The 15,052-nt window shown below is 32.7% G+C and overlaps 1 protein-coding gene across 2 annotated transcripts in view; it reads left to right on the forward strand.

Annotated features, from left to right (window-relative positions):
* LOC143195208 (A-type potassium channel modulatory protein KCNIP1) overlaps positions 1 to 15,052 on the forward strand; it is a 438,330-nt gene that overhangs the window by 421,192 nt on the left and 2,086 nt on the right. For both annotated transcript variants that reach the window (XM_076402179.1, XM_076402178.1), the window contains one exon: positions 6,904 to 7,116. In XM_076402179.1, the coding sequence (XP_076258294.1) occupies positions 6,904 to 7,116 (213 nt within the window). The remainder of the gene's footprint in view (positions 1 to 6,903; positions 7,117 to 15,052) is intronic.

Here is a 15,052-nt window from a genome sequence, read left to right on the forward strand (position 1 = left end):
TGCATTGGCTTTAAGGATACCTCTCGAGGGCATCTTACTGCTATAGACAAAGACTAGCATAAATCGCATAATCTCGTTGGTCAGCCCAAGTCACATTAAAATTCTTTTGAAACTAATATTTCAAGCCATCTCTCTGGATCTTATCAGCATAATGTTGAAGGCGCAGATCCGTTTCAAAAGCATATGTTGAGAAACATGTGTTACAATTTTCAATTTTCAGACCTCTCACTTCGTTCTTTCAAAAAAAAAATATTTGTATTGACTTGTAACGCTTTTGAAGATTCTGATGTAGGCTCAATATCTTTAATTATTATATTTAATTCCAATATTTTCAATTTTTTTGACTTCAAAAAATAAATAAGGAATTCATTAAAATTAAAAAATAATCATACTTGGATTTTTATCACAAAAAAAAACATTTTAAAATAACATATGTGCCTGACTTCAAAGTGATTAGTTGGTAGTATTTAAAATAATATTGTAAGTAGATTATAGATAATAGGTTTAGGTAAGTATTAAGCTAAATTGTGTGTATATAGTAGAATACAATATACGTGTAATAGATCGGTTAATTAAAATTTTTGTTTATTTTTATTTAGTTATTACAACGATTATCATGTACATATTTTATTTTAAAACGTTTTCTTTTGTGTTAAAAATCTAAGTATATTTATATTTTAATTTTTAGTGAGTTCCTTATTTATTTTGATATTCTAGGGTCGATTGTCGAGCATTCTTGTCTCAACCCATCTCCGGTTAGTCCGGAAATATCTAAAACGTAACAAAATTTACGTGGCAGTTAAACCCGTGAACATCTCGAGTTCCTTAAGATTGACCAGAGTCGCTAATACCGTCTGCAGGAAATCGAAGATTACCCGAATGACAAACGTTCGCTGCAAAAACGGAAAACTTCCCGAAAGGGTCTGCGCGAATAAAAAGTTCCCTGACACAGTTTGAAAGATCATACATGGCCTTTTTTATTCGTTCTCCGGCCATGGATTTTCCCGACTGACATATTTATTCCATTAGGGCGAGGCGTTCGCCAACGTAAGAGAATGAAAATAAATAGAAAATCTTGGCTTTTCCTTCGCCGAACGGAATTTTCAGCGTCGGCTTATAATTTGAATAATGGGGTCATAAATATTTTTTATATCGCCGATAGATGACGCGGTACCCACACGTCCGTAACAACAGTAATAAAACAAATATTCATACATAATTTTCCGCTGTTTTCGCATGGATCGCGACACCATTTTTTTTCGAGCTTAACGTAATGTTTAAAATAGAGATATTTTCGAGATATTTTATGTTTTTGAAACAATCCATTCCATAACACTAAGCTTCATAACATTGAACCACCCATTTGCTAAGCACAAGAAGGAAGATTGCCATAGGGTCGTCCGGTATGTGCAGGATACGTTATTCCTCAGTCATCTCCGGATTTGGCGCATGCCCATATTGAGCTCCATTTAATTTTAAAACAGAATATATTCCGACGATCCGATTTGGCGCATGCGTACATAGAGCTCTATTTACTTACATTTTTTTTCGTGATTATTAGATTTAATGTCGAAAATATATATATACATTACATACACATTACACATCAAAATATTGATTATTAATAAATATACACAAATTTAATAAATAATTGATTTAATGTTAAAACTATATATAAGGAGAGAAATAAACAAGGAAGGAACATTTGAACATTGAAATAACACATTTTATTTTTAAAATTATTGAATCAAATGAAATAACAAAAATAATTTCTATATGGCTTTCTGTTTTTATAAGAACACCATATTTAAATAAATTTACATATTTGAGTAATTAACAAGACCTCCAAGAACCATATAAATAAACATTACCATAAAAAAGACCAAAATTGTTTAGACCAAACCCAGCCAATATTGTTAAAACCAGATGAAAAAGCCACCACTATATATGAAAGCAGTGAAATTCTTCTAAAAATCTCCAGATATGATCAACTATGATCGCTACTATTCTTGATCCACAAATCCCATTACTGAATTAACTACCTCGAGCTTTCGATTTATTGATGTTTAAAATAAATATCTAATTATTACCAGTTACTACAATTTTTGCAACTATTCTTGATGGAGAAACCTCATTAATGACTTGCCTACTTCCAACACAACAAGAATCATTTCCTTCTCTGTTCTTTTTATCATTAAATTTTGGCATTTGTTGAAAATGATGTGTTATAATTTTAACAGCTAACATTCCCACTATAAATAAAATTGATGCTATTTGGATTTTATGAGTTTTGAAAAATATAAACTTATGTTCTGAACTTACTCTCGTTCTTCCATATTTTAAAACCAATGTATGTTAAATCATATACATAACACAACAATTTAATTATTATTACTATAGAATTATGAATGTAACACAAAATCTAAATATCCTAGATTTTTTTGTTGTGTTGACTTGATCGACTGTACCGATCGACTAGAAAAGAATTAGAAAAGAAAGACAACATAGTTTGTTCCTTCCTATGGTTTATTCTATACAGGCCAGTGCGCATGCGCCAAAACCGAAGATGACTAAGGAAATTATACGTACGTAGTAGTGAGCTGGACAAAATATAGTCTATTCAAAGCGTTTTGCATATAAAGACTATACAGGCTTTGCTTTAATTAAAATACAAATTACAAAATACTCTCTCGCCTATATCTAAAATACGAAATACAAAATATGTTTAAATCGTTCATTTAAAGGGTAAGATACAAAATATAGTATCTTAATTATTTTTACACAAAATACTGCAAAACATGCGAAAAGAAATGACATTGTCACAAACGCCAATAACATCACCTCTCAACCAAAATATATAATCCCTAACAAAGTAAGAAATAACGCCCAAGTTACAAAATCAAACTCAGATCGAACAGAGAAAACAGAAAGAACATATGAACCATTTCTAATCCAAATAATTCTAGAGATGAAAAGAGACAAGCAATTCAGTAAAAGAGCTGTAATTATCATTCAATAGATAAGCCTACCTATAGGCCTACTGACATTGATTTGCTAGATTTTTTCATAACAAGAAAAGTGCCTCCCAATTTTATGTAAATGGAAGAGCCATTCAGGCATTGTGTTAACCCTAAGCAAGAATATAGTAAAAATGACACCAAGTGCCACCCTTACTAACAAAACCACTCAATAGGAAAGTTTTAGGATGGACTTCCAGTGCAACAAGTGATTCTACCTGTTCAGTGAATAACTACGCTGTTAATTTCCTATCTATCTAACATTTGTTCACAATTTCAACTTTTGTCAATTTCTTCATCAATGTATCTGATTGAGTTCATTCAAACTAAAGGTGTTATTAACCATTTCACTCAAATTTCAAATTCAAATTCAAAGAAGAACACTCATAATGTATCTGATAATGAATAATAAATGTTACGACTAATAATATTTAATCAATTGTTATTACAACGTTTACTATTTTCCATCAACTTTTATTGCTTTAACACATTTTATTATGATCTTGCCATGAGTGACCCAACGTCCCATCCTGAAATATCCATGTTTCATCTAAATACACAAATTGAAATAATAAGTTTTTCTTGATTTTATTATATGCTTTTAAAAATTGTATTATTTTAAGGGCAATATCTTTAAGTTCCATTAGACCTCTTTTTGGGTCATCTTTACACCATTTAAATACTATATTACCTAAGAGTGTACGAAGAGATGTTGCCTCAAAAACCATATCTCTTAGCTCTGATCTATCTATATATACTTCCCAGCCAGTTTTCTTTGACATAATTGTATTAAATTATGTTTAAAAAACCACTCACTGTTTTTATGCATTTCATATATTTGATCTCTGATAGAGCATCAAGCTTATCTTGATTGGTCACGTGCTTGGTATAAGAACCATTTCTTTTCGGTGAATCCAAGAATATATTTTTCATTTTTTTGATATATTTTAATGATCGTGCCCATACTGATATTCAGTGCAGCTGCAACACGCTAAAAATTACTTTCAATAAAAACCGTTGCAACTGTTATATATTACAGGAAATTGTTACCTCTTACTAAAAAATCTACTTAAAAATGTTAAATGAATTTTACTAGTAAAAAGGGGCTTCCATTATCTCGTTCGTGTTCGAAGTAACTGAATAAAGACGCAATCTGTTCTTTCTGATTTTGATATGTTCAATCAGAGTAAAAATAAGCTTTAAAATTTATCAAAACAAGTAAAGCGTTAAAACAACGTCTGCCTGTAGCTGTTATAACTAATATTTTTTGAAGAATTTTGCAGACATTTTACAACCGAACGACTTTTTCACGCTCATTCGTTTACATGTTCGAACGTAACAGACAGCATTATATCTCTTTTTAAATGGAATAAATTCTAATACGAATTTACAAATTGCGGCAGGCAATACATTAAACCTCTTGATGACGTATGTCCACTGCTTCTTTGGATAGACCCTAGATATTTTTTGACGAATACGTCGTTTCGATAGCGTAAAAATCAAGTAAAAAATAATGATATATGTGTCAAATATGATATAAGAATGTTTTCTATTGTATTCTAATTATGATAGAATAAATCTTTACCAACAATAAACTTGAAATATGTAGTTCACGAGAATTGTATTTTTTATTAACAATGTCAATAAGAAGACGACCTAACTCAGGTCGTCAAAGTGAATCAAAAGCTCGACGGGCTATCTCACATACTAACCTAACTGATAACCAACGAGAACCATAAAATGATAACAGTCGCATTTGTATGTCACAAATGAATTTGAGAGTGAAGAAATGAAGTAGATATAGTCCTTCTAATAAAACGGCCAATGCGCATCATGGATGACGTCGAATATACTGCCTAATGCACTTTGTAAAGATATAAAATTCCTTTTAAACTCGAAGCTTTCATCCTACCGTATGTACCATGTAACCAAATCAATCAAAAGAGTCGATTTGAATAGGTACTGATCGACACTGTTGTCAAATGACTACGAAATTCCTCAAAACATTAGTCACAAAGCGGCAAACGTTGTAAACCCAAATTAGTGCGGCAACATTGCGACCTGCTGACGTTATAAATCTTGATTGCTTGCATTGACTGTTTTATTGGATATACTACAGACTTCGTTCGTTAATATTGTAAGCCATTAAAATATAGCGGTGAATCTACTGGGTTATATTGTGCCGTTGGAAAAGTAAAATTACCAAAATTGGTTCCACGTATCCATTACGCCCATTAGTTTCTGTGATGGGATATTATTCTTACCTTTTTGGTAACAATATTCAATTTTAAAATTTATATCAGAATGTAGACAATACAATTGCAGATATAACGACAAATGTATCGCTTACTAGGTGGGCGCTGTTATCACTATCAAATGCAGATCATCAACTGTTCAACTCATGAACTGCGGCAATCCGGATGCGGATATTGATCAGCGTTGTGCACAGAATCCAACAGCGAGCTGTTATCCAGGAACTATACATGTTTCTTAATTAATTCGATTTAGTTAAAATGTTCAAAATCATTCTGATAGCTATACACCTACCGATAAGCACGTGGGAAGCTTTAATTCACCGACAATCGACGAAATGATTATTGTTGTTGTCGGGGAAGAAAGATGACACGCAAAATCGTAAAATGTTCCAAATTTTTACAAAATCACGGCTATATCAAAATGGCAATTCTTGAATATACATATAGACTTGTCCATGAAGCTTCTGCTAAAAGAAATAATCAACCCCTCTATAGCAAAACGGTTTTTCTCGCAGGTAATTGAGGAGAAATATGTGAACCATTTTGTCATTTACACAGATGGTTCAAAGCGCGAAGACTTCGTAGATGCTGCATACACTTCAAGTCAATTTAAGGAGCACTTTTAGCTTCCATCTCTAACCAGTATTTTTTCTGCGGAAACGCTGGCTATCTACAGGGCTCTATCTGCATTGAAAAAGTCATCCATGAATGGACCAATACTCATAATAACAGATTCAAAATGTTCCTGGGATAGTCTAAGATCGGCAAAGACAATCCACCCTCTGGTTAGATATATAAGAGAGCTGCACAAAACTTTAAATAAGAAGGAGGTAAGGATTACATACTTCTGGGGTCCCTCTCATAAGAAAATACCCGGAAATGAAAAACCGAACTTTTCGCGAGCAAGACAGAAGATTTGACCAAGCTAAAGGTGCTGTTTTGCAAGAAAAAACACACATAAAAGCTTTCTATAAACAATTGGACCAACTAAATTAGTAGATTCAGCTCGTCTGCGGATAGGGCATTGTAGATTTACCCACAAATACTTGTTAAAACACACTTGTTAGGCACATCCTACTAGACTGTCAGAAATATGTAGATGAAGGCAGCTACTCGGGATTCTGAAGCAACTGGTCCAACCTGAGCAATTAAACTTGCTGATGAACTTTTTGACAGCCATAGACCTGCTCCAGCACTTATAACATTCACTGAGAGATGAGATATTTATATCCTTTTACGCATTAATTAATTTGTTTTTCTAAATATTTTGTCTTTAACTTAATTTACATTTTATTTATACTATACATTGTTAGCGTTATATTATATGTTATGTATTTACTGTATTGTATATTAAATTTAAATTAAATACTACATTGTAATCGACCCTAAATAGCCTAAGAGGCTGATGGGCTGTAAAACAAATAAAATAAAAATGTAGGAGAATATTTTCCAGATATATGAAGGTGGTACGAAGTTCACCGAGTCAACTAGTATTTTAATGAATATAGCGTCTTTTTTCTCGATAGAGACCTATTTAAAGAGAAAAAATGATCAGAATACATGCAAAAAAATAGTTCTATTATATTTGTTTAAAATATTTATTTTTTATTGATTTATTTCTCTTATTTTAGGATTTCGTTCAAAACCTCTCCATTCTCTCGAGAGGCACGCTGGAAGAAAAACTGCGCTGGGCATTTTCATTATACGACATCAACGGCGATGGGTACATCACCAGGGAAGAAATGACAGACATAGTTTCGTCGGTATACGATCTAATGGGCAAGCTGGCGGAACCATGCATAGAAGAAGACACAGTTAAAGAAAAAGTGGACAGAATTTTTCAGGTAACTTGAAATAATTTCCTTTTCCCCTTACTCATTTTTTTATTAATCTCCTAAAATATCAACAATCTGCCCGTGGGTAATAAGTATTATTATATGATTTCAGTTATATAATATAACTATCCTGACATGTAGTAGATCACTTCAGTAAGTGATCCACTGTACAACTTATAATCTAAATCTTATTCTAGATACTCTTCTAACTTATTTTAAAGCCTATCCTAAGTTATTATAAAAACTATTCTAGCTTATTCTAGAGATTATTAAATCTCACTCTATGTGTCTATTAATCATCTCGTACGGTAGTTTGCATTTGAGCCTACGCACTTCACTGTCATCGCGCACATTTAACTGTTTGGCGAGTGCATTGGGATGCACTAAAAGTATTTCAAAGTACTTCGCACTAACACTCCGAATCACACTCGTTGTGGGTTCTATAAAGATATCGCGCTGAATCAGTTTGTTGAACACGTAATATGGGGCAACACTTTATTGTAGCACCTCTGGAGGATACTTATGTTAGATTTGCTAGTAGTACTCCGCAGTTCAATACCATGGAACCAAATGGGCCTAATTGTTGACATATACAGCAAAAGGGTGAATGTCACATGGCTAGATTTTGTCTCATTTGCTTTGATACGCCACGTTTTCAACTACAATTCAACTTTGTTAAGATGAAGTTGGATGTTTCTTGTGACTGATATTGGAGTCTCGTATGATGATAAAACCGCTGTATCGTCAGCATATGTTGCAACAGTGGTGTTTCTTGAGGTCGGTAGGTCAGCTGTATACAATATATATAACAATGGGTCAAGAACACTGCCCTGCGGAACACCCGAGTATATTGGGTGTAGATCAGTGTATTCGTCAACCTGTTTGACAATAAAATGTCTGTCTGTGAGAAGGTTTTTCAATTTAACATGCAGTCCAGTGTGCCACATCATGTCGAAGGTTTGAGAAATATCGAAAAATATCCCCTAATTCATGGAATACAATAATACAACCCTGGAAAAACAAAAATCAAATTAAAAATTATCATTATAACATCAATTTAACGCCACAATAGACAATAAAGTTTTTTTTTCAATAGCCATCTAATACCCTAACCAGAAGATACTTACGGTTTTTAGAACTTAAAAAATATTCTCTGGGGTATTAAAGAGCAGGAAACCGTCAAGCCGTATTAAAAGTGTTTTAAAAGACTGTTTAACGAATCCTAAAGTTAGAATAAAACGAACTCCATAATCGTATACTCATCAGATTATATTCCAGACTTTGCGAAAATGAATTGCCAATTTTACATACAAAATAAAATTTTAATTACGGTTACTATACATCAAAGAAACTGATTGTGGTTTAAAAAATATATAATAATAGATATTATAATAGATTTAGTACGAGACTTTGCCCGGGAGTCGCTTTTTGTTTGTTTTTTCTTTATTATCATTGATGTGAAAAAGCTAAATATCAACGATCGTTTAATATTTAATTGATAAAGGTTCAAGAATTCCATTTTATTTATCAAACAAAATTGATAATTAATAATAATGTAGATTGGTATTTCTTAGAAATTATCAAGTAGACAAATATTAATGAAAGATCGATCAAGATAGATCAAGTTGAGAGTATCTTCCGACTAACCAGTACAATTGCTTGAGTTTGAGTCAAATTTGTTCTGCTTTTTGTGTCACATGATGTTTTCAGTTTAACCTACTATCGAGATGTATTCCGAGGTATTTTGCTGATTCTGTTTGAGGAATCCGGCATCCATCAAGTGATATAATTAAATTTATGTTAATTCGCCGCAACACAAAATTAACATGGTCAGATTTTGAGCCATTAAGCTGTATTTTCCAGTCTCTAGTCCATTTGTAGATCTTGTTGACCGCTAGTTGTACTTTTTCTATAGCCTTAGACATACATTTTTTGTCATTATAACTGTGTCGCTAGCAAGTGTTCTAAGCACTGTTTCTTTTGTTGTTGGGATATCATTAGTATAGAGCAGATATATAAATAATCCCAAGACACTACCTTATGGAACTCCAACCGAAATAAGTTAAAGTGTTGAGAGTGCCCCTTCATGGAAGACTTTAAATTTTCTTTCGAAGAGTTATGATTCCAGCAATTGACAGTAATTCCACGGTAGCAATTTGCTCATTTTGTAGATTAATCCCAAATGCCACACCCGGTTAAAATCTTCTGAGACATGCAGGAATAATACAGGGCAATATTGCTTTCCTTCAAATGCCCTTTCAATAACCGCTGTTAGTCTGTCCACTCGATCGATTGTCGAGTAGTGATTCCGAAATCCAAACTGGAAATCTAGAATTTCTATTAATGGTTTAATGCGTTTTAACAGAGGTTTCTCAAATAATTTTAATATCGCCGGTAGTCAACTTGTTCTACCGATTTGTCAGGTTCTTTAAGCATAATTATTCGAGCAACCTTAAAAGATGTGAATATAGAAAATATATTTTGAGAGATACTCGTGCTCCGATATTGTGGTAATTTTGCAACACATTCTCGATTATTTGCTTGTAATGAGGTGATTTGTGGTTACCAAGAAAATTGTTAAGATCGCCTTCATGCTGCTGCTTCATCAAGTATTAAACATTTTGTAAACTTTGCACTTGCACCTCGACAAATTGGCAAAGAAAAACTGTCCATGTGTGGAACTGGCGACGAACTGATGATACGTCGGAGATTTTTATACTAGGATATGTTTTTGCATTTATACTGACGACATTCATCAAGAAAAAGTAACGATTCAGTTCTTTCCATAATGTTGATACAAAAAAATTAAAAGTATACATTTTAACTCAGTGACCATTTGTACAGCTTTGTTCTGTACGCGTTACTAAACAAAACAAATTTCAAAGCAAAACCAAAGTACTGCAAATACGCATCTTTGAGTGCATTTCTCGTGATTTTTCCACATTCATGTTTCCATTCCATCCACCACAAACGTACCAAAAACACTTTGAATTAACTTTGTAACGTTGCTTCTACATTTTTACACGTTCTGTAGTACAATAACAGCGCAAAAACAAGTTCCAAATGATGTTTAATGCACCCTCATCAGCTGACGGCCATTACAAGAGCACGGTGGTGCCACCATGTGCGAACTCGATATCTCGATTCAATCTTAAGACACAGATTGAAGATCTGAGTTCAGCGCATCAAATAACGTTTAAAATCGTTCTCATCTACTTGAAAATTCAAAAGTTAACTCGACTTCGTAAATTTATTATTGGCATTAAACACATTAAATTATCATAAATATAACTTCCTAAATATATCTAATAAATATATTGCAAACGTTGCAGTTATACGGTATATGCAAAACCTTCTAGCTATAACCGAAAATGTGCTTTATTTTAATCGGATGTCTATGGTTTATCACTACATAGTATAAAACAAAGTCGCCTTTTCTGTCCCTATATCCCTATGTGCGCTTAAATCTTTAAAACTACGCAACGGATTTTGATGCGGTTTTTTTCAATAGATAGAGTGATTCAAGAGGAAGGTTTATATGTATAATACATGCATAATATACTAAGGCAACATTGCTAATTTTAGAGGTTTCTAACGTGATGTCGTCAATTAACCTATTTTTTAGGCTTATTTAGCAATTAGCAAAAACGCTGCCTAACCCTACGAGTTAGATCAAATTAATATACTACAGTATTGTACACCATAAAAAGGTCTACAAAAAAGTCCGCGATGGTATATGTTTATCTTTTAGGGATAACCCACATTAACCATTTTTATTGTTTACTTTTTACGTGAGAAAATGGCTTATTTACGAAGCTATTTTAAGCAATACGGCATTAATCCTTATCGAATTAAGTACCTTAAATACAGTGTGCAATTAATATAGATCAATATGGTTCCTTACAGCATGTAAATTAAACAAATATTTTCGGAGATATTACAAATTTAAAATTTGCGTTTAAAAATGTGTAATGTAATAAAAATTGTATGAATTTAGATATTCCAAAGATAGCAGGAAATCTCCATAGTAAGTATAGGGGAAGAGGAATTTTTTTACTCCAAATTTAATGCGTGCAGGCCAAGGGCAGTAATAAATGAACCAAAAATACTGGATCGATTTTAATCATGTTTTCATTGAGTGACATAGGCATATATATTTTATGCCCGTGCAAAGTCGGAGCGGGCCGCTATGTTTTTATATACAACGTTCATATTTTTTCTGTAGTGTATTTAATTTAGTATCAGCATTGCACCCGTGCGAAGCCGGGGCAGGTCACTAGTCGAATATAAAATACAGTTTCTTGAATTGATATAATGGTTACGGTATGTCATTAATTTTATCCCCATAATAGGAAGCATTTCATTTTAATATGTCATCGTTTTATATGTAAAAGGGGTTTCTTATTCACAAAGGACAGGCAACATTTAAAAAAACTACAAGACTTTAAAGTTTAGTATATTTATTTATTTATTACAGTGTTATTAGTCGTTGTCGACTCACTACAATAACTTAAATCTAAGAATGTATCTAGGAGGACCCATCGGCCCTATCTTAGTGTCTAATAATTGTTGCGTATTAACACTGCCGTTTTTCTATTAAATACAACTCACTAGTCTACAGTACACAAGATCAAATGGTTTTATTATTTAGAATCTGTTTCTTGTTCTGGTGTTATCGAAGAATTGTATCCCTTCGATATATTTTTTTTATTACTCTTCGTGAGTCCACAATCTGCCCTATTGGCAATAAGTATTTCTTATGTCTATATTATATATACATGGCATGTAGAAAATCACTTCATTAAGCAATCTTCTGTATAAAATATTATCTTAATTAATTAGTCTTATTCTAAGCTTATTCTAAAGTCCAGTAATCAGATCAGGTGGTTTTAAACGTTTTAGTCTATGCACTTCACTATCACGTCGCATATTTAGCTGATTAGCGAGTACCTTGGGATGCACTGGCACTCTTTCGAAGTTCGTTGAATTACACTCGTTATAGGTTCTAGAGGAATATCGCGTTGTATCACTTTATTTGAAATATAGTACGGAGCATCAACAATGGCACGCAACACCTTATTTTGGAACCGTTGAATGATGAATATATTAGATTTGCTAGCGGTACCCCATAGTTGGATTCCATATGCCCATATGGGCTTGAGTATAGACTCATACAGCAATACCTTGTTATCTAATGATAACTTGGATTTGCGCCCGATGAGCCAATACATTTGATATAATTTTAGTCCCAGTTGTTTCCGTTTAGAGAGTATGTGCTTCTTCTAGGTTAGGCGTCGATCTAAGTGCATACCAAGATATTTAACATGCTCTGCTTGGGGGAGTTGACGATGATTTATATTCACTGGTGGACATGTTCTTCTACGCAGGGTAAACGTTATATGCGTCGATTTTGTTTCATTGGCTTTAATGCGCCATGTCTTCAACCATAATTGTATTTGCTCCAGGTGGGTTTGTAGGTTTATTGATGCTGTGACACTTCGATATTGACATGAGAATGGAGCCTCTCCTCATGTTTTTTTGCGGTTATCTTAATTCCGTGAGTGAAAATCGATATCTAAAGGTCTCATTGTAAGTAATAAGTCCTGTAGTATCTGAATACACCTAGAATACTTCTCAGGATTTTGTTCTGGAAAACTTTTTTTTGTATTTATTGTATTGTACTTACATTATTTTTCGCGAAACATCCTTATAATTGAATACCTTATAGATTTCAATACATGCTTATATAATAACAATATATTAAATGCTAAAAGTTAAAATTAACTAACACATTAAATTATCACAAATATGACATTCTAAATAAATCTAATAGATATAATTCAAACGTTACAGTTATACGGTATATGCAAAACCTTCCATTTTTATCGCAAAACCCTATATCCATTTATTCGCCGATATATATATCCTACCAACTTTTATTGAAAAATAAGTACAAGAAGTGAATTCAATGTATCGCAGTCCAGACCAATGGATTCGAATAAATATATGTATATGGAAGCGATATACATTTTGTAGCACGTAATAAAACTAGATAGAAAGAGATCGTCGTCACAGAAAAGCCCCAAGGCAAAATCCTTTGAATTCGAACATTCGTCGAAATCTATAACCAAAAGTGTGCTTTATTTTAATCGCATCTCTATGGTTTATCGAATATAAACAAGAGTATCTTGAATTGATTTAATGGTTACGGTATGTCATTAATTTTATCTCCATAGTAGGAAGCATTTCATTTTAATATGTCATCGTTTTATATGTAAAAATGGTTTCTTATACACAAAGGACAGGCAACATTTAAAAAACTAAAAGACTTTATAATTTAAAGTTTATTTATTTATTTATTACAGTGTTATTAATCGTTGTCGACTCACTACAAAATCTAAGTATGTATCTAGGAGGATCCATCGGCCCTATCTTAGTGTCTAGTAATTTTTGCGTATTAACACTACTGTTTTTCTATTAAATGCAACTCACTTCACTACACAAGATCAAATGGTTTGATTATTTTGAGTCTGTTCCTTGTTCTGGTGTTCCTTCTTGCCTTAGTTCTCTAAGGTCCGTGAGTAACAAGCGGTATCTAAAGTTCTCGATACAAGTAATCAGTCCTGTAGTATCAGAATAATGTTTGCTACTTTCAGACCAGGAAAAAGGCCAGAAGATATCACCTACTACCGGCCTATAAATTTACCACCTATAATATCAAAAGTTTTTGAGAAATTAATAATATAATATAAAAAATAAAGATTATTCCAGAAAATTTGGGTTTCTTAATATGGATGGGACAATAGAACAAGTGCATAGACAGATATTGTTCGGCTGCATTCCTGGACTTATATCAGGCCCTCTTGATAAAGTATGGCACACAGAGTGGCATGTTAAATTAAATAAACTCCTCCTTCATACAAATTTTCAGTTACTAAAATCTCATTTTAAAATAACATCTCACGAATATCCAATAACAGCATCAAAAAACATCTAAACATACTATTTTATCAATCATACAATTGTGCCTGAAAAAATACCATATTAAAGCAAATGAAACAAAATCCATCCATGTAATATTTTGCGTAAAAGAACAGGTCCACCAACGAATATCAGTAATTGTCCCCTAGCCATGGGTGCCAAATATCTTGGAAGAAACACATGATTGCTAAACGAAAACAACTTTGACTTAAACAATATCAAATATATTTGCTTATCATATGTTATGTCATTAACATCACGTTAAACAAAAAGCAAAACACGTTAGAACCAAAATAAAACAACTATGCTGGTTAGTCGGAAGATACTCTCAACTTGATCTAAAATCAAAGAGGTTGATCTATAATACAATTATAAAGCAAATTTGGACCTATGAGGTGCAAATATGGAATTGAACTAAAAATTCAAATTAACTAGTCATACAACGCTGTCAAAACAAGGTTCTTTGATTGATTACCAATGCCTATCTCTACATAACCAACGAAGATCTGCACGATGACGTGGAAATCAAATGTATTTGCGAAGTTATCCAAGATTTCGTCTTGAAACACGAAAGAAAATTACTAAATCATACTCACTTGGAAGCAATACAATTGCTGGACAGCGCGTAGGGTGTTAAGAGCAGAACTTATATAAGTATATACCTTTGTGTAAATTATAGCTATAAGTTATTATAATTTTATAATTGAGGAATACATATTAATGTATTTTCTCACACTCGTCTTGCTTATGAATTAATTCAAGTACATAGGAAAAGTAGAAATAAATTAATTGTAAATTAAGATTGTACTAAGCGTATCTAATAAAAATGTTAAATATATGACTTGTCTAGATACAAGAGACAGTATAGAAAGGAGGAAGAAAAGTTAGTAGAGGGCGCTGGGACTTGTATCGAGTGGGTATAAATTACCAGGGATCAAAATAAAGTTTCTCTTTTGTTCCAAGG

Source organism: Rhynchophorus ferrugineus, unplaced genomic scaffold (genome assembly GCF_030347505.1).
Source record: "Rhynchophorus ferrugineus isolate W39M unplaced genomic scaffold, kcgeb_rfMv2 rfM4, whole genome shotgun sequence".
Classification (NCBI taxonomy): domain Eukaryota; kingdom Metazoa; phylum Arthropoda; class Insecta; order Coleoptera; family Curculionidae; genus Rhynchophorus; species Rhynchophorus ferrugineus.